At 38.9% G+C, this 25,801-nt stretch overlaps 1 protein-coding gene across 1 annotated transcript in view; it reads left to right on the forward strand.

Annotated features, from left to right (window-relative positions):
* Positions 1-25,801, forward strand: part of LOC110159573 (adhesion G protein-coupled receptor L2-like) — a 254,156-nt gene that overhangs the window by 116,539 nt on the left and 111,816 nt on the right. Inside the window, exons 4-5 of the mRNA XM_055151769.1 lie at positions 16,493-16,602; positions 20,850-21,650. Coding sequence (XP_055007744.1) covers positions 16,493-16,602; positions 20,850-21,650 — 911 coding nt within the window. The remainder of the gene's footprint in view (positions 1-16,492; positions 16,603-20,849; positions 21,651-25,801) is intronic.

The raw sequence follows: 25,801 nt of genomic DNA on the forward strand, positions 1-25,801 counted from the left end.
GCACCATAGAAGACAGAAGTAACCTGCCTGGACTTGCACTCCACAGCGCATTCTCACTTCTGCTGCACGGGCTCCGAATAACTTTAATTCCAAATAATCATTAGGAGTTAAATGTTTACGTGGCCTTTTTAAAGCGGAATACATTTTTATTCAGAATTAAATTATTTTAAATCGGAATTAAAGCTCTCATTTAAACGTGGCAAATGAAACAAAACACAACTCCGGGTATGTTTTTAATGAGGTAACAGCACTTTAACATGCCTTAAAGCTCACAAGAGTCTATTTTGTGTTATATAGAACCTATAATTCACAGTAGAAGTCCAATTAATAGTCTGTTAGTTTGATTAATCCAATTATTTATTTCTGGACTAAGCAATAGGCTACGATGAGAGAACCAAAGTAAAACAAACAAAAAACAAAAATCTGTCTGGCCTTCAAAATGTACTTCTTTTGTATAGAAGTCTTCAACTTGAAATTTGAAAACTGATAAATATAACACCTTTTATTTCCGAACTAAATCTTTACTATCCCCGTGTGCAAAGTGTAGTGAACCCTGATAAAACGCCTGTGACAGAAGTATGTGATTTGAGACCCAGCATTAGCCTCAGGTAGCGAGTCAATGGTGCTCATAATCGTGCCTTTTATCCCCGCTCCCCCTCTCTCCCACTGCTGTTTCTGCTGTCAAACGCCATAGAAACACCTCCGCTCCTCCACTGCTTTTTCCCCTAGAGGCGCTTCTGAGTGTGGATTTTTTAAAGGCCACTGCAGGATGCACTATTCATAGCGAGTAACAGGCCCGGTTCATCTTCTAATGCACTGCTATGTCCTGACCTGCCTCCTGTGGCGGATGGAGCAGTTTTGTTACTTAAGTTAAAAAGAAAAAAAAAAAACAAAAAAAACAGTAAAAGTATCACATGAAAAATTTTGCGTAAACATTTTAGAGATGCAACAATAACCTAAATATCCTGATATCGTATCGTTAAAAGTCTCACAATAATACCGTGGGGCGTCAAAATATATCGAATTACAAGTTCCTGCATTTTTTATAGTAGCAATAGCTAACAAACATTGGGAACTACATATCCCATGATTCATTTCAGTGCAGACAACATGAAGTTATATGTTTTTTACTTGAATTCTTTGGACTATGATGGTAATAATTCACACCAAAATCTTGTCATGGTATTTTAAAAGCAAAAAACTGTCCTATCTACAATTATATCAGCCTCTCCAAAATATCGCAATAAATATCGTACCGTGAGATGCATATCGTGATAATACTGTACTGAGAGATTTGGATATCATTACATCCCTATTAAAGAGTGAAAAGTAAATGTATTTCACACAGATTTTATAGTGTTTAATGTGGTGATATTGGTTAAAAATTACACTGATTTTGGTTAACGGTGTCAATACGAATCAATGTTTTAATTTTTTTGAATGAATTTTGTGTGTTTATTTGTGTTTGCTGAAAGTCAAAAGCTTTAGTCGAGATGATACCACAAACATGGTAAAAATAACCCCTAAAGTCATATGAAAAGTACTTTTTACTTTAAAGGTCAGTTCAAAAATGTAGTGGAGTAAAAAGTACAGATACCTGAAAGTAAGTAGTAGTTACTTAAAGAAAGGTACACTGCACCACTTTTCTGGTGGTGGTCCATCATCTCTTTGTCTCCATGGAGATATTTTTGCTTTGTCTGAAATGTTCGTTACAATATATTTCAATGAAAAATAAAGTCTAAATCATGGCTGTGATTCTAAAAGTCTTTGTTAAACCACTTCTTGTGCAAAGTGAAAATGAAACACAAACATTTTAATCATCAAAACGGTGAAAATGTCAAATGTGTCGCATAAACGAGTTTCCTTCCTGTACATAAACAACAAAACTGTAGTGCTGTAACAAAATAATTTAGTAAAATATACTAAAAATACTCTTGGCGGTATATCGATACAGGAGTGCACGATATCGATACTGTATCATCACATTAAAGGATACGCTATATTTACATTTGATATTTTTCTTCTCTGGTTGTCTCTCCACAGATCTGACCTGTAATGTAGCCTAGTTGTCTCCCTTCAGATAGATAGAACATTCTAGACAAAGCAATAACATTTCCACGGAGACAAGCAGGTGGCGGAACCTCCGCTAGAAAAGTTACGCAATGCACCTTTAAGTAAAATACAGCTACCTAAATTTTTACCCAAGTACAGCTCTTTACTACTTGTACTTTGTTATACTTCCCCCACTGCCTGCCTCATACAACTATCATCTTGTACCATATCTAAGCTCACTCCTGAGGATTCACAGAGACCTGTCATGACATCCTGCTCTTCCAAATTTAGCTCCTTTAAAGTTGCCCCACCCCATGCCCCCCGGTCCCCCTGTAACGTTCCCATTGTGCATCTGTTGTCATGTCAGCCAATCGCTTTGGCAGGAACCTGCTTTTCAAACTTCTCTCTGTCAAAAAGTCCCCGGAGGCCCCGCGCTACGAAACAAGGCGAAGCTGCCGCAACACAAACCAGAATGTTTCAAATGATCCAGATCAGAGGGAATATCATAATTAAGCTTGGAGTGATAACCATGTGAAAGTATAGAGAGAGGGAGAAATGCGTTGGCAGCCTTTGATTGGTCCTTTTTTTTTTTTTTTTTTTTTTTTTTTAAATTAAACGCCCAAATTATGTTATTTTGGGATATGCTATAATGCCATTTCCTCATTACGAACATACCTGGAGCTGTGTTTTGTTAAATCCACACATGTTTAACACACAAATCCTGCGTATTTGAGTTCTTCTCTCAAACAAAAAACACTCTGTTCCAACATTCGCTAGAAACATTTGGATAATTTCAGTCCTGGAATTGCCGATCTCTTCTGAACTAAAAAAAAAAAGGTAGATGTTTACTTGAAAACTATCACTACATGACATCACAAGGTGGAGCAGAGCGTTTTGAGCTTTGGAGATATAGACAAGCATGTGTGAATGAAACTAAACACAACCCAAGGTACAGTATGTTTTTGAAGAGTTAACAGTGTAACATGGTTAAAGCCTTAAAGCATTTTTATTTTCCCACCTCTTTATTTTTTATGTCTTTATTGTATCTGCAGAGAAGTAGAGTGGCCGTGCCTGCATTAAGCCACGATCCAGTACCCATGTGGGGATGATTAACAAAGTCCGAAGACAAATAAACATATTAAACCAGGCTAAAAGCGGATATGGAAACCGAGGCTCTTCCGCCGATTTGGAAATTGCATCTAAAGTATTTATCATCACCAAGGCCAATTTCTACGCAAAAACAAGCCGTGCTGGATGGAGCCAATCTTTTATATTTTTTTGTGATGTTGTCAAAAGAAAATGTTTGTTTCCACGCTAGAAAGAGAGGCAAGATGAAAAATGTATGAAGGTACGAATGGAAAAGGGGCTTGTTTAATATTCAGGTAATGGACCAGCCTGACCACGTCCTCGTAGACTTGTTTTCACTACCTAACCAGGCTCAAGCTCTGACTATTCCCACACAAAACATAATATAAACTGCTTGGCTGAGTTGAGTTGCATCATTTTTACTGGCCACCTACTATCTGACCCAGTAAAATCGGATAGGAGAATGAATCTTTTAGACCGCTGGAGGTTGCTTTTCTTAGGTAAACAAGCACACGCTTCCATAACAAAGGAGAAAGGCTAAGGTTGCCATCCTCCAGCAAAAACTACAATATAGTATCATGTAAAGTAAACTTGCCGCCTAGGCTGAGATCGCAATAGGCTTCATCTCTGTAACTGTGTAGCCTATGGACATTTGTATTACTGCCGTGGAAGTCAGTTGTGTACAAGGAGAGACTGAGAGGTTGTGCTGGATGTAGTTCAAGCTGTAAATGTGTTATATGGGCTCGGTCAAGCAGAAGTATACAGCAAGGCCAAAAATTCAAGTTAATGCATCTGATATAAACATTTATTCAACAGATAGCATATGTACTCTAGTTTATGAAACTGTTTACCTTTTTTCTGTACCATTTTTGGTTCTAAAGTTACATACGTTTTAAACAGACCATGTATGAAACATGGAACAAAAATTATATCCCAAATTTCAAAGACCTGCAAATCATGTCAATAAACTGATGTATTTCATCATATCTTGTGTTATTCCATCTTTGAACTGTTGATGAGGGTACATGATTAAAAAAAAAAAAAAAAAAAAAGTATTTAAAATGATAAAAATTTGCTTGGAAGGACTGACATATTTTATATAAATAGTTTCCTTTCATTTTGAAGTAATATTAAAGTATTCGGAAGAAAAAAGCGACAAATTATGCAAAATCATGCACCTTCTACTTGCTTGAACAATTTTCCCTCCGTTACCATGACCTTTCTTAATAAAAAATCTCATGACTCAAAAAGTAAGAGTTTTTTCAACCTAATCTTGTACCATATGGTAGAAAACTATATGAAGCAAATATTCAAACCAGTTTGTTAAGGATATGTAAGTGAGAACCACTAGTTATCACTGTTTGTATTTATTGCCCAAAAAGTGCTGCATATTTCATTCCCTCCGTTACCGACATGAGTTTTTAAATTTTTTGTCAACAACTTGAAATAATATCACAGGTTTAACTTTACCCTGTTGGAGTGTAACTCTTTCCTACATTCTGATACTTTACTTATTTCAATAGTCCCTCTAGTTTCTGAATAAGAGACATTTGAATGTAAAAAATCTGCCCGTTTCCCTCCGTTACCGCTTGACCGGACCCATATTTGATGGCATAGATGATGGCATACCAGTCAAAAGTTTAAGCTCACCCTCTCAATGTTTACTACTTACTAAATTTGATATACATGCAGAAGACATCAAATATACAAAGTATGATTTATAGATTTATGTAGCAAAGATAATAAAAGTCAAAAATACAATTAAATGACCAAATACTCCACCTTTTCCACTTTTTGCTTTGTCAAAAAACATTTACAGTAGTAGATTTATGGCAAAGGACTTCAATTTGTCAACTGGACAAAAGTTTATTTGGTTGAATACGTTTCACAGCTCATCCAAGCTGCTTCTTCAGTACTGGTCAAAATGCTGGTGGACACTTCCTTATATCTGCCTGAAGGGAAGAGCTACCTACACTGGAACTACTCTGAAACTAACACATCTACTTGTTTCCAGTTACTGGTAGTTAGCTCGGCCTATTGAACTGCCCTGAGTGTGGGGTCTTATTAGCATAACCATTCAGGGCCATGATGGGTGCTTTCCCACCTCTGGGCCTGACCTGGCTATCCCTATTGTTCTCTTGTTTTTTCTGATTTAGGTTTGAGGATGGAGTTGTAAATAAGAGATAGATGGTGTCTGAGGCCTCCATTTCTGTCTTTCTTAACAAAAAAGCTTCTTTAACTCCCCTCTCAAACCAATTCTTTTCTCTAGCTAAGATCTGTACCTCACTGTCCTCAAAGGAGTGCCCCGTGGCTTTTAGGCGGAGATGGACAGCAGACTGAGGTCCTGTGTTGCTCTCTCGTCTGTGTTGGTACTACGTGAATCCTGGCTCTTTACTACATAATTCTATACAACTTACTTCATATACGTGATGTCTTCTCAAAGTACAGTATATCAAATGTAGAACGTTGTAACCATATAGACAAAAAATTGAATTGAGAGAGTAAAACTTTTGACTGGTAGTGTTGGTTTGTAATATTGCAAAGACTAATGATAAATGTTGGCTGATTTCGGGCACCAATAGTGACCCTGCAGCTTGTTCTGTAACTTTTCGTTAATCTTTTGAAAATGGTTTCAGGGTGGGAGCTGAACCATCTTGATCACCGATAAAACCTTTTCGACATGGAGCTTTTTGTTTACTTTTTTATAGTCTTTTGGCGAAGTAATCTCTATTGACGTTTTGCAAAGTTTTGAACACACCAAGTTGCTTTGTACATTTTATTAGTAGCATGAAAAGACAATTTTTAACTAAATCCATTAATTAAGGACAAGTAAATGTAAAGGTGACAAGTGTTGGAGCATTTTAATTTTAATTTTATAGCCTATTTTTAAAAAGTAAATCCATTAAGTACAAGTAAATATAACACGTGTTGCTAAAGACTTGCAACAAACACGCATTAGAATTAGTGTTTTTCATTAGCAGCTCCCTCTCTCTCTCCTATCTCTCGCTTTATGTCGAACCTAACAGCTCTGAGGCGCGTTTTAACAAATGTTTCTATACAACCTGATTGCTTAGTGTGCACTTTTTCACACACATTCTACTTACTATTAAGCCAGCAATTAGCGGCTAGATCTGCACACAATTAGCAAAATTACCAGTTAATGTAGTTATTTAGCAACTTGCGCTAATTTGCACGTTAATTTCAATGAAGTCAATTACCTTTTCTAAGTTGAAGAAAGTTATTTTGAGCAGTTGTGTAGTTTGGGTTTCAATGGGTGTGTTCACATGACAGTGCGTTTCATAACCCTACAGTTACAATGGAGCGGTTTTGTTACTCAAGTAAAAGTATCACATGGAAAAATCAACTTACCTTCCGCCACTGATTTATAGTTAATATTTATGGCCTATCCACAAAAATGTTTAAAATATTTTCTGTCAGCATAAATAAACAAAAGTGATTTTTTTTTTTTCCCCAATAGGCTCGGAAAGTGGTGCCATTATTCAACCACAAACACTGTATAAGATTGATGTCAGTTGTGGAGTTTGTGGAGCCAATTCTCAACAAATAATACGATTCAACATTTGTGGATCATAAGTTTTGATATTTCTTCCAAAACCCCCGTAGAGTTTTCCAGGCCCTGGCCCTCTGAAAATGTGCCATAATCACTGACTAGAATATGAGCACAACCTACTGATAAGGCCTATCCATGGGTTTCAAAATGATATAAATATAGGACAATTGCCATAACAATTAAAGGTGCACTGAGCAACTTTTCTAGTGGAGAATTTGCTACCTACTTCTCGCCATGGAGATGTTATTGCTTTGCCTGGACTGTTCCATGGTGTGACATTAAACAAATCCATCTAGTAAGGGTGTAACGGTACATGTATTCATGCTGAACCATTTCAGTACAGGGTGTTCGGTTCGGTGCAGGGCTGTGCATGAGTGAATTCATGTAATTTGTGTGTGTTTACATTCCGCCACTCCATGTGTAGCTACATGGAAGGGTCAGCTCTTTAATATTCACAAGGGAACTCGTCCGTGATTGGGGTGGCAGTGTTTCCCACGGCGCTTTATAGTTAGGGTGGCCACCTTGACAACAATTGCCCCCCGCCTTGACTACGTCCCTCTGAACCACGTGAATCCTTGCAAAATCTACGGTTGTCGTGCATTCTCACTCTCTCCTTTTGCCGGCATGAATCTCTGCCACCCACCCGCCAGCAAATCTGCTCTCACTGCAGACAATGTGGACAAGTTGGTTTTTCTGGCCAAAAATATGAAGATTGAGTAAAACTTCATGCTGGAACTGTCAGTGCTGTTTTACTTTCTGAAAAGTTGTGTTTACTGTTTACAAGGATTTTATTTCTTATAATATTTCATACATTTGTTGCTTATTTGAGAATATTTTATTTAGATTATTGGTATGATCAAGCTGCACGTTGCATTTATTTTATTTTTCTGTTTGTGTAATGTTAAAACAAATAGTTAGTTTAATAAACACACAAATTAACAAGCAAATGGTTTTGTTCCCATACTGTCAAAAGAAACAGAAAACGCACACCAAAATTCTTGTAGAGGTGCAAATGCAAGGAGCAGCCAGACCAGGGTGAAAAAATGAATAGCACACTCGGTTGGCCGATGTCCAAAAGATTTTTTATTAACAAAATAACGTTTTGGCAAAAAAAGCCTTCATCAGATATTTTTCTTGTCTTGGACCACAGCACACAAAATGGTTGCCAGCCCAGGTGCCCATAGACCCCTTCAATGAATGGGAGGTCCCAAAGTGAGGTCACTCAGTGAGTTCAGCCAATTCTACAACAAGAAACAACAGTTTAGATATTTACATAAAAAAAAACATTTTATAAAATACAGAAATAGTTTAAGTCTATCACAAAAAACATGCAAGCTAGAGTCTTAAGTTGGTGAATCCAGAAGTGTTCTCTTTTTGACAGGAGCATCTCTAGATTCCCACCTCTAGGGGGCAGTCCCACATGTTCAATGCCAATATATCTTAAGGAAGAGATAGGATGGTTAAAATCAACATAATGAGCCACCACAGGATAGTTCATGTTTTTACATCTGATTGTACTCCTTTGCTCTGCAATCCGTTCCTCCAATTTGTTCCCATACTGTACCAACAATGAACCGAACTGTGACCTCAAAATTAAGATATGTACCGAACCGCGATTTTTGTTTACCGTTACACCCCTACCATCTAGTATTTATTCACTATGGATGTTTCTATTGTCTCCCTTGTGATAGATAAGTTCAGTCTATGCTGTGGAAGATTCGAGACAAATTAGTAACATTTCCATGGAGAGAAGCAGGTGGCGGACCCTTCACTAGAAATGTTATGCAGTGCGCCTTTAACAAATGAAAACACAGGTTATTATGGCTTTAGAAAAAAAAAAAAAAAAATCGTGAAATGTTCCATATCACAGGAAGCTGAACCACATGAATAAACATACATTACCAACTTCGGGATACACCAGCTACGATCACAGAATGGAGGCCAACTATAAATTAGCATAAACCAGACATGCAGTATTTAATGGCCCTGCTACTTATCATCCATCAGTCTCATACGGTGAGCGATGAAGATTGAATTAAACGGTGTCTCTCTGGATGCATTTAAAAGACTGTCTTGCTCTTATGTCCCGTTCATCCATTCTCATTTTGATGTAGGGACCCAGTAGCCGGCGGTAGCCCTGCAGAGAGCCCCGGCTGCAGACAGACCATTAAGGCGAGCTTCTTAAATGCAGCTGGCACCATATTGTCCAGCCGATGTTAAAGCCATCACTGCCCGGGCTCTTGTTCTATTTTTCAACCTTGTAATGGACTGTGTGCCTTTCTTTTATTCACATATACAATGTTTAATAAGCTATTAGTATCTAAAGGGAGACGTGCTCAGTGGAGTAGACAGGGAGCACGTTAAATAGTCTGGTTGTAATATATGTTGGGTTGTAGGTGTATATTTTCATGCACTGTCAAGTTATAATTTAAATTTTTCGATCGGGGTCCGTCACCACCGTTTCTATGGATATGGGATTACTTTGCTGTTTCACAATATGACATTAAACAGCTTTACAATTATTCAGTTACAGGTGGTTTTATAGCTCAAAAATACCTACAAAAACTAGTGAGTGGAATTGCCTCTCCACAGATCTGACCTTTAACATTGTCTGGTTAGGTCTCCATGAAGATAGAAAGGTTTAACTCTGAAACATTCCAGACAAAGCAATAACATCTCAATGGAGAAACGCATTTGATGGGCACCCCACCAGAAATTATACACAATGCAGCTTTAATTTTAATTTTAGTTTTGCAGTTCTGTGCATAGGCCTGTCATGATAAATACTATATCTACTTATCATTTGGAAAATATTGAGTAAAAGGATGAAATGTAGTGATTTTGATAAGGAGTTTAGTGGATTTTAAGTGATTCAACTGATTTGTTAATCTTTGTAGCGGTTTAATTTGCTCAAAGTTGAGACATGAAAAGTATTAAACATAAGTCTCAGCCTTTTCAGTGGGTCTCAAACCATGAAGAAAAGTACTTTTTACTTTTCAGTCCAATTAAAAAATGTAATGGAATAGACAGTACACATACATGCTCTCAAATATAGTGAAGTAAAAGTAAAAAGTATGCACTGTAAAATGTACCTACAAGTACAGTACAGATGCATACAAATTGAACTCCCAACCAGAAAACTTACACATTGCAGCTTTAATTGTAATTTTGCAAATTTTGTGCATAGGCTTGTCATGATAAATACTATACCTACTTATCGTTCAAAACATGACATATTGGGAATCAATATTTATCGTGTGTACCCGTTTCTGTACTAGTGGGATGTTTTTGGTTATTTTTTTTAAATATAAGATTGAATTAGTAACTTCCATGACTTGTTATAGACACAAACTAATTACTTAAAGGTGCACTGTGGAACTTTTCTGTTGGAGGGTCCATTAAATGCTTTTCTCCATGGAGATGTTTTTGCTTTGTCAGGTTACACAGAGAGAACAATATTAAACATGTTTATCTTCACAGAGACCCAACCAAACCAAGTTACTAGAGATGTAACGATATCCAAATCTCTCGGTACGATATTATCACGATATAAATCTCACGATACGATAATAATCGCGATATTTTGAAGAGGCTGATATAATTGTAGATGGGACACTTTTTTGCTTTTAAAATACCTTGACAAGATTTTGGTGTGAATTATTATTTCCATCATAATCCCAATAAACATATCTCTTCATGTTGTCTGCACTGAAATGAATCATGGGAAATGTAGTTCCCGATGTGTATAAGCTGTTGCTACTGTAAAGCCATGCATTTAAGCAAAGGAACTTGTGACTGTCAGCCCACGATATTATTGTGGGACTTTTGACGATACGATATCATGATATTTTGGTTATTGTTACATCCCTACAAGTTACAGGTCAGATCTGTGGAGAGGCAACCCCGCTCACAGTCAGAATGCCAGTTTTTTTAAGGTAGTTTTGAACTCTAACACCACCTGTAATTGAATAAATGTAGTTCTGTTTAATGCCATACTGTGGAACTTGCACACAGAGCAATGACATCTCAATAAAAACAAGCAGGTGACAGACTTTCCACCAGAAAAGTTACACAATGCACCTTTAATTGTTGCAGTTATTTATGTTATTTATGCAGTTTATTTATGGCAGCTCATGTTTTTGAACCATGTTGTACATTTAGAATATATTTTGAGGATAATTCTGCTTTATGGTTTGTTTGTTTTGGTTCAGTATTATAATTTATCATCTATATTTCCTTCAGCATTATCTCGTACTTGAAACTTGTGCTATTGTGTCAGACCTAGCTGTGCAGTCCCATTCCACGGTGCCTCTACAATAACTAATGCTTCTTTAAAAGTGATGTGCTGTCTTGAGATGTGTGTCCATCTTGCATGCCGGCTTCTAACCCGCTGCAATATTTATCCCCAGCTTTGCAAACTGTTCAATGTCCTATTTGGATGCCATTTTGTTTTTCTTCATGTTTGGATTGTTTATGTTGCTGCTGACATTCTTCTCAATCCCCCGGCCTCCAGAGAGCTTGACTGAACTAGAGCCAATTTCATCCTATACACTATACAGGGTTTATTCACACAAACATGGTGCTTTTTACAATCCTGATTTTAACTTTCTTTAGTTCTGCTTCAGTTCACAACATACTTGCAAGTCATACTAAAGCATGGCTATAGTGCAACTCTACTGAAAGGCACACAATGTAACTTTTCGTGATAGGTCTGTGCTGGGTTTCACGTCACATCATTTTGTAGGACAATATTAATTAATACAGATGGGGGGGGCAGCTGAAATGAACATTGTTAAATGCAAAAACATGTTGTAATACAGTGAATTCTTGTGAAAATACCAGGTTCAAAATTTGTGTGAATTTACCTTTTAGGTTTCATGGCAAAGACCTTAAGTCGCCAGAGTGTGAATCTGAGAAAAATGACTTCAAAATTTGTTTTGTCCAGACAAAAGTATAATAGATCGGGCTACCAAAATTTGACAGCTAGTTGCTATAATGAAGAAATATTTGTATTCGAAAAATACTGTGCTCAAAATTAACCTTTGACCCTTATTTGGCAGTTAAATTAATGTACTTTGCCTTTGTGTCATGAGCCAAAAATAAGGAGTCGTGCAAAGGCAAAAGGCACTAACTGATATTATCATTTATTTGCTTGATGTTCCTCAGACTTCCATCCATTATAAGAAAAACACCTCACCAAGGTCGAGTCATCGTGGTGTTGTTTTTGTTTGTTTTTTGTCCCCTGAGGAAAGCCATAGGCTGAAACACGTCGGGACTTTGTAAGTTGTCCATTAAGACATGCCGTAAATTAATAAAGGCATTTTATTTTAACCAGTGAGTGCCTTGGGTTTTTTGTATCTTTAAATTGACTTCCCTTCCCAAAGAGCATCACTGAGTTCTATCTATGTGTATTATCCTCTGGAGATCAGGACGCGCTCCTTTTGAAACTTTTTTATCATCATGGTGTTTGTTTGAAATGATATAGAAGAGCTTTGGATTTCCTGTTTAGTGCTGATCAGGATCATGCGGCAACACTTACACAGTTAAACAGTTTGACAAGTGACTTTGCAGTATAGTATGTACAGTATGAATAAATACACCAAATACCTTCACATTAAAGATAATTAAAGTATAACTGATTACAAAGGTATATTTATTTAATGTTTTAAGACCCTTTGCCAAAATAAAATATATTTATTAACTAAATCACAAACAAAACATACACAGTTACTGCCTTTTGCCTTTTGCACGACTCATTAATTTTGGTTCATGAAACAAAGACAGAGCACAGTAACTGCCCAATAAGGGTCAAAGGTCAATTTTGAGCTCAGTATTTTTCCACGATATTTATTCACATGAAAAAGAAGGTCTCAAATACCCTCAAAATTAAATTAACACATTTTTGACTGAACATGATGTTACGGCGTTTTGCCTTTGTAGGACATTTGGCCCTTGCCCCCCCATACCTTCTTGTCTCCATGGAGATTTTACACAGAAAGGCTTTAAACTTGCCTATCGAACCTCGTCAGTGTTTCTACCAAATGCAAATATCTTGTAAAACGTGCATATTTACTGTGAGGAGGGTCTCCACAGATCTAACCTGTAATTTGATCAGACAGCATCACCGTCCTGTCTCCATGGAGATACATGTTTAATGCCATACTAACGAATATTTCATCATCTCTAGGGAGGCTATAGCAGATGGCAGACCCTCTTTTAGAAAAGTTACAGAGCAGCTTGCGTAAGAATATAAAATGCATAAAACTATTTGAAAAGGAAAATATCCTCCTGGGATCTGAAGAAAAAAAGTGTAATGCAATATATATTTTTTGAGATTTTCTATCTATTTGGAGATAAATGAACACGTTAGCATTTAGATTTAGTTCACTTTATTTTTATTTATAATTTTGTAACATGTCCTCTGTAAAGGACATCGGGGACATTTTGGAGTTAAATCCATGTGACGTTGACAGCCTAACAAAAACAACATATTGATGACCAATAGGGCTGGGTATCATTAAGAAATTGCCGATATGTACATACCTTGATACATTGGCCACGATACAATACGTCTCTTGATAGAGTGCACTCTTGATTTATGTGATATATTTCAAATTGATTCGATACAGTTCAATAAAAAATAAAGGCTAAATCATGGCTGTGATACTAAAAGTCTTTGTTAAACTAATGCTTGTGCAAATTTTAATAAGAAACACAAACATTTTAATCATCAAAACAGTGAAAATGTCAAATGTGTTGTATACATGAATTTCCTTCCTCTAAACAATCAACAAAACTGCAGCGCTGTAACAAAATAATTTAGTAAAATATACCAAAAAAATACTCCTGGTGATATATTGATACAGCTTTCCCCAATATCAATACTGTATCATCACATTAAATAATACAATATAGTGATATTTAGATATTTTTGCAAGCCCATAATGACCAAGATGCCTCAAAAAGGTTTTAGACTCCCTTTTAATTTCTCTCTTTTATGTGTGTGTGTCATAGTGCAGCCACAAACTAACTCCCATTGAGATCATTTTGTATCCTGGACATGATAGTACCCTATAATCCCCCAGCCCTATTTAGACAGAGGAAGCTAGTCCCCCCCCTCTAAGAGTCTTATCTCAAAACACTTCAATAATCGACTGGTTAACTCCATGTCTACTACAAAGGACAAAAATGAATAGGCCGGGTCTCAGGAGGATATAACATGGCAAACAATAAGTCCATATGCAGCACAAATGAGTGTAAGTACAAGCAGTGTTATGTGTATAGTCAAATAATTAGGTTAGTTTATTTGCTAGTTTAAAAAACACGTTGGAAAACATGTGCAAGAAGCTCAAAGTGCTTCATGAGAAATAAAAAATACGACCATATAAACAAACAATGCACAATCATTACGGATGACATATTGACACTGTGAAATAAATAATCCTGTGACTGCACGCCAAAATAAACAAGATTTCAAATGGAACAAATTCTGAATAAAGGGATTTTGTTACGTAAAGAATTATCTAAATACAACAATGGTCGAAACATGCACATAGCAGATTTTGGTATTTTCTCAGCGTTATATTTAGAGAAAACATTATAATGGAAAAATTTTATTCTTTCGTGACCTCAAAGGAATAAAACAGATTTCTTAAACTTAGACAGACTTTATTGATCCACAAGGGAAATTATTTGGACACAGCAGCTCACACATCACAATATAATATAAAGTCAAAGAGTAAAAAATATAAATGGTAAGAGTAAATTCAGAATAAGCAGCAATAATAGAAGGAGGCTGGTGTCAAATAAGGCAAAATTACCCAAAGGTATATGTACAAGTAAAAATAAAATATGGTAATATAGAAATACAAATATATCTCAGGAATACTGTAAAAGAGACGTGCAGAAGAAACACTACAGAGATGAAATTACCGAAATTCCAATAACATTCTGAAGCAAGTTTATGAAATATTAACAAAATTATAAGATCATGTATCATCGTCTTTCTATAACCAACACCTGGATCCTTGTATACAGCTCCATTTCCCTCAGCGAGACACATCCTTTCTCTCTAAAAGACATATTTACGCCATGTTTGCTACATTTTTACACTATTCTACCCCACCGCATGCCTTAGCCTCCTGCCGGGTTCCTCTAATGAATGTCTGCTCTCTCAATAGCACCATACAAAAACATGCTAACGCGAAATGCCATGGCTAATTCCTCACATGCCTTTAGCTGCTCCTTCACACCCATTACTACATTGATTCATTTAATGCTCTCATTCCTCTCCTCAAGGTTGTGTGTCGCTAGCTTAAAAGCCCGGGATGCCATCAAATTCATTGTAATGGACCTTCTCACCTTTTTGCTTTCACGTGTTGTTTACGAGCTGGAGTGACTGTGGAGTAGGGATGGGACAATGAACAATAATATCTCTTATCGTGATAAAAAAGGGTAGACAATAATCGTTCATGGGACATTTCATAGACAGTATTTTTCGGACTAAAGGTGCAATGTCAGTAATGTTGAATTCTCTAGTCTATTTTCATACATAAGGCGCATTAAGTGAAATTCTCGACACTTTAGACTAATCCCTTAGCCCAGGCATCCACAATCCATTGGCAGATAGTGGCCTAAGTCGCCCCGGCCTAAGTCGCCCCGGCCTAAGTCGCCCCGGCCTAAGTCGCCCCGGCCTAAGTCGCCCCGGCCTAAGTCGCCCCGGCCATGCCTCCCTGTCTTAGTAAATGTGTGTTACTCCACGAAGCACTTGACTGAGCCGTAATGCTCCGCCAATCTATCAAGCAGTGCGGTTTCACTGTAGAGCACTGCACTGCGGGACCTGACGCAAAACAATGCAGTGCGGGACACATTTTGAAAGCTCATTGCAGGTGCAGGCAAGAGCATGACTGCACAATATGGGAGTGGATGGGAGGATAAACTGCAGTCCCACAAACTAAATATGAGTGTAAAGTAAAATATACAAATGATTAATGTAACCTATCATACATCATTGGTGCTGGATATTTTATTTGGCATTAATAAAAACATTTTAAGCAGCCTAAACTTGCGGATGTGGTCTAATCTGACGCACATTTTAGACCATTCCCTTCCGCTGCTCCGTGTTTGATAGAGCTTAAGAAAGCGAACGTCCACATCTTGCGGGATTTGCGGCCTGGAACTGGACAAAATATCGCCGATGTAGGCAGGAACGGGAATGAAAATTACAGTTCTTAGACGGCGGGAGTGGAACTGCGCCGTGCGGGTGGCAGTGGGACTGAAAATTCTGTCCCACGCAAACCTCTACTTTGTAGTTTACCAAAGTCGTACTAAAACATTGACAGATTTTTGAACGCCATGACCCCATAAAATCAGTTTGACGTCAGTAAGCACAACCAGAATGGATACATAAGGCACACTGTTGATGTTTGAGAAAATTAAAGGATTTTAAGTGCACCTTATAGTCCGAAAAATACGGTAATCGTGATAATCGGTGACAAAAAAAATCACTATAAATGACAGAAATGTGCAGAAATCATTACTTTTTTCATTTTCACTAACAAAGTACAGCAGTATAACAGTTGTTTAAATATGGAATCTATTGATAGTATTCAAATGATCATTATTCATATCCATAACATGTTTAACTTTGATAATTATCATGATAGAATCGTTGGCGATAATCTTGACACCAATTTCTCTATGGTCCCATGCCTACTGTAGAGTGCGTGTGTGGAGATGTATGGCAAAGAAATCCCTGGTCAATGGCATATTTTTTCTTCCTAGGTGCAACAATCGTACACAGTGTGTGGTTGTCACTGGCTCTGATGTCTTTCCTGACCCTTGCCCCGGCACCTACAAGTACTTAGAGGTCCAGTATGAGTGTGTACCATATAGTAAGTATTGCATTTCCATTTCCAAACCAAAAAACAATGCTGTGATTTGTATGTATTTCATAACTTCAAACAGTTCTTTTGCAGGTGCCTCAAGTGTTGCAGAAAAGAAAGTTGTATCTGTGCTTATTATTAACTTGTATTTAGCATGTTTGAAAGGCTAGAATGTCAGAAATGTCAAATCGTATTAAGTATAAAAAAAAAAGTGGTAGCTCTGAAGGGCAAGTCACAACACCAGTAAAATGAATTTGTAAAGTGTGAAACAAATCTCCAAGTAATACAAAAAATAAATAAAAAAAAAGCACCCAAAGTCATTAGTAGTAGCTTTTTACTTTTAACTTTTCTGTTTTTTTCTAATTAACATTTTGTCTTTCTGACTTGCCCTTCAGAATTGCAGCAAAACACCTCATATTCTCACTCAAAAGCGCTGCCATATTGAAAAGCAATTACCCAAACCATAATCATAAAGGTTTTACTGGCATGCATTTGTCCTACGTCTTTAAGAACATCACAGAATCTAGTAAAAACCCAGCTATTTACGAGCGAGCGTAGATTTCATTTTTGCCACGAGAATGTACTGTAAAATATTTTTCCATTTCTCACTCCCCGAAACTAGCCGACCATTTTATACGAATGGCTGCGTAGACGTGCCACCATCTGAATTCCTGTGATATTAGACTTACAGCTCTGTGATTTCATTTGGAGGCTCTTAAATGCGAGAGTTCATACACGAGTAAGCATTGTAGTACTAGCTGTAAGTCTGAAAATAATTTAATGGTCATTCGTTAAGAAAAAAAAGAAAAGTGCTTCGATTTTTATAGTTTACTTTGCTCGTTTTCAAGTGGTAATTTTCCCATGTGGGTAATTCGTAGCGTAAGACAAATATCACTTGTATGTAAAAGTTGTCTGGGATCTTAATCTACCTTAAAAGGGTGTTTTCAGAGCGATTTCACCGAGCAGCTGCATGCTACATCTCTCCCGTGGCAGTGTAAAACGTATGAAAAGTAAACATTTTTTAATATATTGACCCCATTTCGTTCCTTCTCTCAAACAGACCTCGCTTTCACCTTCTCAACAGCTCCCAGATGACTAACCTCTTTGCTCTGCGTTTTGTTAACTTTCAAATTTTTCACGAGATGTCTGCAGCGTCCACCTCTTTCCCCCCTCTTCTTGACCCCAGGTATTTGCAGCTTCCGCGAACTCCACGCCGGCCGGATCGCTCATCAGTCATTCCCATGCACCGCTGTGGCTCATTTACAAAAGTTTAGTCTGTGTCATGTTTGACGTGTGTGGGCGAATCGCTTTTTCGGATTCCATTGTTTGATTTGTGTTTTTTAAAAGTTTGAACAAAATCCACGCTCAGTCAATAAATGCCAAAAATAACTCCTGTGCTCGATCTGAGAATCTCATCCGTCAAAAAATATGAGTGGGTCTGGAGATGTCTTCACGATTTGCTATTAACCAGATGCATTGTAGGTGGGTTTACACGACAACACTGTGCCAAATTTGTGATTGCTTTGCGTAGCCTAAACAGTATGAAGTTGGTATCACTCAAATTAAGAAAAGATGATTGATATTTGGCAGATCAAAAGATAATCTCTTGAACTCAGGTAACAACTTGTCATATTTTCCAACAGCAACTTTTTTCACTCAGTATTTCATCTAAAAATAGTCAAAAAAGCCAAATTTGTTGATGTTATATACCCCCCAGCATGTCCTTCTGTTCTTACCTTATTGTTTCAGCTGAGATCAGAGCACCCATACTGGCCCGGAACAGCATTGTTTTAACAGCTGAGAGCCGCTGTGTAAATGCATTTTATTGGAATTTCACACGCTACTAGATGAGTGCCTTTTGGCGTCACGTAAATCTGTAAACAACCTTTGCCAGTTTGGGTTGCCAGAGTATTGAAAATCTAATACTAATCCATAATAGAACTAGTATTGAAACCAGATACTAATTTCAACTGGTATCCATAATAAAAAAGTCATTCACAGGACATAAATGAACCTTTCCTGAATATCTCTAGAATGATCTTGAGCTGTATCAGAAAAAGTATAAGACCACATAGACGGGTATATGCCTGTGGTCCAGTACGGTACCTACCTTGTCAACTGACGGATTACAAAGATTTAAGGCTACACGAAAGTACTATTATTTAATGTTGAAAATAACAGTGTTTTTCAGGCCTGGGTATCATTCAGAAGTTGCCGATACGATATATATCTCGATACATAGGCCACGATACGATACAGATCTCGAAACAGTGAGCTTACGATTCAATTCGATGTATGTCAAATTGATTTGATACAGTTTGATAAAAAAATGAATTTAAATCATGGCTGTGATACTAAAAGTCTTTGTTAAACCACTTCTTGTGCAAAGTGAATATGAAACACAAACATTTTAATCATCAAAACAGTGAATATGTCAAATGTGTCACCTAAGCGAGTTTCCTTCCTCTGAACAAACAACAAAACTGAAGCACTGTAACAAAATAATTTGCTAAAATATGCCAAAAAATACTCTTGGCGATATATCGATACAGCAGTCCATGATATCGATACTCTACTCTACTCATCACATTAAACGATATGATATATTGATATTTTTGCACAGTACTAGTGTTTTTTATTATCGTCGATGAGTATGGAGTCTATTCCTTACTATCAAACTTGAGTTGAAATGACAGTATCTGCAGCCAGTATCCGCAGCCCTGATCTGATAATAACTCAGTACCATCCTATTAGCGGGTTGGTACACCTTTACACGCGAATGCCACTTTCCGACTTAACACTTTGTCAGCACAGGTGCAATTTTCACCAAAAATACTACTGTGGAGGTTGTTATCAAAAGTTCAGAAGATTCTGTTTTCAGGGAGCTCTGTTGGCTTGTAAACAGCACCTCTGAGGCATTGATTCTGCATTTACAGTGGCTTGTGTGTTATTTTGTCGGCAGTTAAGGATAATAGGAATGAAAAATGTCATGCACCGCGAAGCACAGCTCTTTTCGCTTGACTTCAAACTGATTCTATGTCCTAGGATGAGACAACCCTGACTAACAAACTCTCTCTCTCTCTCCCCTAGTGTCTTAAAACAGCAGCCTGGTTCACCAAGGGGTCATCCTCCAAACTAATTCTTCTTTTGTACCTGCTAGTTGACACATGATAACCTTTCTCTCCCTTTGCACTCTTTTTTGCTTTCTTTTCCAATGCCTGAAATAGAAGTGGAGCAAAAAGGTAAATGCGTGGTCTGGTCTTTACCCACCCCCCCTCTGGCTCCTTGTTCTGTGGTGTTAAGTACAACTCCCCTCTCGTCTCCCACCCCCCTCCTCTATTGCCTCTTCTGTCAGACGCTAAATAAAACCCCATTGGAGGATTGTTTGTGCACCTACGGGAGTCCAAATGAATCTCAAAACGCAATTCCAGGTGACACCCAGGGTCACCAATTGTAGCTTCAAACTCCAGTGGATTTTTTGCAGGGACTCTTGAACAATGCAGTGTATATTTGGCTTCCAGTTAGCTTGCTTGGCCCCAGTTCTGCTGCACCCATAGCACGTGATGTTGAATAGCAGTGATGGCTGAGTGAGATTGGCACAGGCTGAAAAAAAGAGAGAGAGGAAAAACAGGAATTCTGTGTTCCCTGTTTATTTGGAACCAATTTAAAGCGGGATCCTTGCCATGGCCTCCCTCACCCATCAGTGGAAACACTCTTTTGTCTTTTGCCACGGAAAAATAGTGACAATCCTTTAGCGCTGTTCAGTCTTGAGCCCCCAATCTTCACTTTTCATTTTCTACCAATGCTTTGCTGCCGCCACTGCCATGACAACCTGTTGTTCACACCAAGATGTGAAGTCTGTCCCCCTTTTCTCTCACATTGTTTTTATGTCCATGACATGTGAATATGCATGTGTGTCCATGTTCCCAACTGTATGTGAACGGCAGCATTAGGGAGGCTTTTCACGATTTCCCATTTTCCATGTCTTTATTGCAGGTTTTTTGGTTTCTTTAGTATGGATCTGTCCCCGTTAGGTGTAGCAGCAGACCTTTTGATGCACATGATTCATTCATATTTTATGTTGCCATTCATTAGTTTGATTTAAAAAGACTTTAGTAAAACTCTTTCAAATTCACAGTCCCTGACCTTTTGTTCTAAGCAGCAAGAGTGATGCGTTTCATAGAGAAATGCCTGAATCATTTCATTTGCTCAATTTAAATGCTAATAATTCTTTTCATTCTTCTCTCTGTCACTAGTTTTCATATGTCCTGGGACATTGAAAGGAGTAGGAGCTGCCACTTTCCTGTTCGAAGCGGAGCAGCAGGCTGGCTCTTGGTGCAAAGACCCCCTTCAATCCGGAGATAAGGTCTTCTTCATGCCATGGACTCCATACCGCACTGACACACTTATTGAGTACGCATCCTTGGAGGACTTCAAAAATGGCCGCCAGACGACCACCTACAAACTGCCCCACAGAGTTGACGGGACAGGATTTGTGGCGTACGACGGCGCCATTTTCTTCAACAAGGAGCGCACCAGGAACATTGTCAAGTTTGATTTGCGCACCCGTATCAAGAGTGGCGAGGCAATCGTCAACAACGCCAACTACCACGACACCTCGCCTTATCGCTGGGGTGGCAAAACGGACATCGACCTGGCAGTAGACGAGAGGGGATTGTGGGTAATCTACGCCACTGAACAGAACAATGGGCGAATAGTGATCAGCCAGCTCAACCCGTACACCTTGCGATTCGAGGCAACATGGGATACCGCCTATGACAAAAGATCGGCCTCCAATGCCTTCATGGTGTGCGGGGTGCTGCATGTTGTGCGCTCCACCTATGAAGAAAATGAAAGTGAGTCTAGCAGGAGCCAAATCGATTACATTTACAACACTAAGCTGAACCAAGGCGAGTACACGGACATCCCCTTCCCCAATCAGTACCAGTACATAACCGCTGTGGATTATAACCCCCGAGATAACCAGCTCTATGTTTGGAATAACTTTTACATTCTCCGCTACGACCTGGACTTCGGACCGCCAGACCCCGCTGAAGGTGAGTCCGCCTTTGTTTTCTCCTACTTTCATTTAGAGTAATTATTGTGTCTGGTTGCAAGGATGGGAAGTCACAGATGGCTGCCTTTTAATTTTGGAGGCAATTCAGGTGTGGTGGTGGGAGAGCAAAGAAAAAACACAGAGCTTGTGTTAGTCTTGGGAGAAAGGCCTCATTTGCAGACAGAAATTACAGATTCACCTTGGAACGAGGTATAGCTCCCACCGGGATTGTACGGCTACAGAAACGCGGCGCCTTTTATTACCGTGAACGCTAGCCCGGGCGCTATCCTCGTCTCAAAGCTCGGACCCTATCAAATTCTTTAATCTCAAGCCCTTATCCAACCCCATTATGAACGCTGGACTCTTAAACGTCGGATACATCTGAGTAGTATTGTGCGCAGTATGTAGCCTTCCATTTTCCCATTTCCTCACCTTGGTTCTTTTTTTGAAGTTGTGTTGCCATGGCTACCTCATCAACTTTTTTCACACAGTAATAGATCAGGAGATAATAGCAGCCCCATTGTGACAAAATATTTTTAAAAGCCAGAGTGCGCCACGCGGTGATTCAAGGGTGGTAGATGAATGGTTGAAGGCTGGAATGAGAGATCAATTACAGTGGAGAATCTTGTCAGGCGCCCAGGGCTTAAATTAATCTACGAGGAAACGAAGAGGCGACGTATGTGTCATCAGAAGACGACCTTACATCAAGACGATAATAGGGCTAATTACCTGACAACTGCCTTATCCCGCTGTATCCCAGTGAGCTCAAGCGCTAAAGCTACTGAGCAGAACTGGAAACTGGAACCTTGACCTGACTTTTTCTTTGCCCCGAAGCGCTGGCCCGGATTATGATTTTAACTTCTGGATATTCAGGAGGGCTTTGCGAGTAGCAGCGGTGCAGAGAAACGCGATTCCCCTTGAGCCGGTGCTGTTTAAAGAAGGGGGGTCAGCGCTGATGTCTCAATGGAGTCTGTGTGCGCCTGAACTCTGGCCTCTTGTCAACACGTCTGTTTGTTTTCCTGCTATTCCCTGGAATCTCCTCCGGCATGATAACATGACACCCAAGGGAGAGGAGAAACTATACAGACAACTCAACGCGAGGTTACGGCTGTGAAGTCTGGTGTCTGTTTTTGCGCCCAACCACCTCCCCGGAATTAAGCACGAGAGATATGAAAAATACTCAAAGTTTAATGAGTTATTTATTTGCACAATAGCTTAATCGAGTGGTGCCGTTCTTCAAACCCAAACACTTTAAGGCTGTCTGTTCAAAGGACTTCAAGCTCTAAGATTAAGACGACACATATATGGAACCAAACCCTGATAAATAATGTTTATCAGGGGTGTAGTGGACGAAGTACACCAGGGTACATCGTCCACCCACTTCGCCCGACGTGAGATTAAAAAAAATAACAAATATAAAATAGCCGACAACTTAAATGTCAAACCGGAGCTACTGGTAATGGTGAAAACAACCTGCATAGGCTCATGATATCTGCAGTACTGTCCTATTGTGACCTGAGACATGAGGGGACCTGGACGTGAAGCGCAGGACATAAATTGCAGCCGTCACCTGATCGTGCTTTATGGACACCCTACTCCAAGGGCTCTCTTGCTCTGAAGTTCAAGTTGGACCAAGATTAGTCCTGGTTTAATCCTGATTTAGAGCGGGATTTTAGTGCTGGTGTAGTCCTGGTTTTGTCCTGTTTTAGACCTGGTGTTGTCCTGGTGTCGTCCTGGTTTAGGCCTGGTTTAGTTCTGGTTTAGATCTGGTTTAGACCTGGCGTACCTCTGGTGTAGTCTTGGTTTAGACCTGGTTCAGACCTGGTTTAGACCTGGTTTAGTCCTGGTGTAGTCTTGGTTTAGTCCTGGTTTAGACCTGGTTAGTCCTGGTGTAGTCTTGGTTTAGTCCTGGTTTAGACCTGGTTTAGACCTGGTTTAGTCCTGGTGTAGTCTGGTTTAGACCTGGTTAGACCTGGTTTAGTCCTGGTTTAGACCTGGTTTAGACCTGGTTTAGTCCTGGTTTAGACCTGGTTTAGTCCTGGGCACACGTGTTGTAACCTATTATTTATGTAAAAAAAAACATCACATATTACTGATTTTTACTGGGCTGGCGCCTTTTACGTTTGTAATGAAAGTGATTTTTTTAAAGGTAGGTAGTTGGGCAGGATTCGTCACATCGATGACGTCATGAATCGCATATCCCCATTAAAAAAATCCCCACTACACCACTGATGTTTGTGGATCATAAGTCTGGATTTTTCAACACTATGAATCTCCCATAGTTACACAGGCCCCCTGCCCACCACTCCCTGAAATTATGACATCAAATTCAACAAAAACTATGCAGGCCTGTCACACTAAAACATTTTGAAACGCGATATATTGCTACAGAGAGACTATAACTGTACAGCCAACTCAACGCGGGGTTATGCTTGTGAAGTCTGGTGTCTGTTTTTGCGCCCAACAACCTTCCCGCAATTAAGCACGAGAGATATGAAAAATACTCAAAGTTTAATGAGTTCCCCGCGTCGGCTCCACCATTCACATTCTGATGTATGTAAATGTAATTAACAAGTGAATTATCATAATTAGCCTCCTTGTCTGAAAAGAGGCTTAGGGAGAAAGGAAAAGTGGTCATCACAGACTATTTTCATTGAAGGAGGCTTAATGTCCCTTCTCAGCTTTTGTAACGCGTCAGTAAACACACCGCCGCATAGGCTAACTCCAGGCTACGAGCATTTAATCAACAAAGGGAACATACAGTAGTTAGCTGTTGAATCCACTCATTATTCCGCACACTTGTTTTTTTTTCCGTGTGCCGCTATTGCTACCCAATCGGAAGTTGCATAAATGTCACCAGGGATCATTAAGCGTTCTTTATAGAGAGCATTCGGAATGACCAGGCATTTGCAGCGGAGTTCGCCCGGAGCAGTAGTACACCCCGACCATACTGAAAGCCACTCCAAAGTAATTGCGTCCGTGTTTATTAGTTTTAATTTTAGATCATCTCCTATAACTTCTTTAGCCATTGGGATTTATGATATGCAGTCCACGAGCCATTCTGCACGGCTAAGCTAATGGCGCTGAAATAACTCCAATCGTGCAGGCATGAATGAAAATTAATTGCAACTGTTAAGATTCATCAGCTTGAAGTTACGGCGAAAACTGTGTTAGCATTTGTTTAGCTAGCACAAACAAAGCGGCCCGTTCTTTTTATGTGAGCTGCTTCAACCTTTCCCCGAGATGCATCCGAGTGCGGTTTACATGACGGGATTTTTTATTTATTTTCTGATCAAAGTGGAAAATAATTGACCTCCGCCTCGTCATTATCGGCTGGACTTGCGTGTTTGGCAAATTCGCTAATTCTCTGCTCCGCTCGGAGTGATTAGCTGCAATCATTTCCCGTATTGATCCCAGGTTGAGCATTCCTGCAAAACAATCCACACCTGTTTAAAGATCATTTCTATGTTCCGCTAATGTCTTGTGCAACAGCAAACAGCAAGAGTCAATACCCAGCGTACGCCGCCTCTTATAATGGAACAGGCCAATATTATTACATGCAAATTGATACTTCACAGCTTATGTCATCAGTATTCTCTGGGGGTGTGACGCTAACTGAAAGCACTACTCTGTTAGAAGCTCTTTGACTCAAGTTAGAATTTAATGTTACATGCTGCTATTCTGACATGCTCCTATTTAGACATTAACTGTCGGAGTAGGGACATAAACATTATTTTTCAAACATTCTGCATTTCCGACATGAACAGTATTAATGTGATTATACTTTGTGCTCCCATATATCATAAGGTGCTTGGGCTGGTGCAAAGAGATAGTAAAGTATGAGGATACAAGGACGTTTGTGTATGCAAGTGTGACATGTAGTGAAATTTCACTTGTTCTGGGATGATGAAGTTGGCTACTGTGTGTGTCGGTTTTGTGTATGACTTGATAGTTGTTGAGATCAAGAACATCGAAGAACAGTGAGAGATGCGCTTGGGTAGACTATCGCAACTCTCAAAAAAACCAAACCAAAAGAAAACAAAAAGAAATGTCACATCTAAATAGAGGCATGTCAGAATGAAGGGATGTCAGACCCCAAAATTTAATCTGGTCTTTATTTTAATGTAATCTAACCAGAAAGAGCTGATTGAG

Source organism: Boleophthalmus pectinirostris, unplaced genomic scaffold (genome assembly GCF_026225935.1).
Source record: "Boleophthalmus pectinirostris isolate CB_2022bp ecotype Guang Dong unplaced genomic scaffold, ASM2622593v1 HiC_scaffold_16, whole genome shotgun sequence".
NCBI classification, from domain to species: domain Eukaryota; kingdom Metazoa; phylum Chordata; class Actinopteri; order Gobiiformes; family Gobiidae; genus Boleophthalmus; species Boleophthalmus pectinirostris.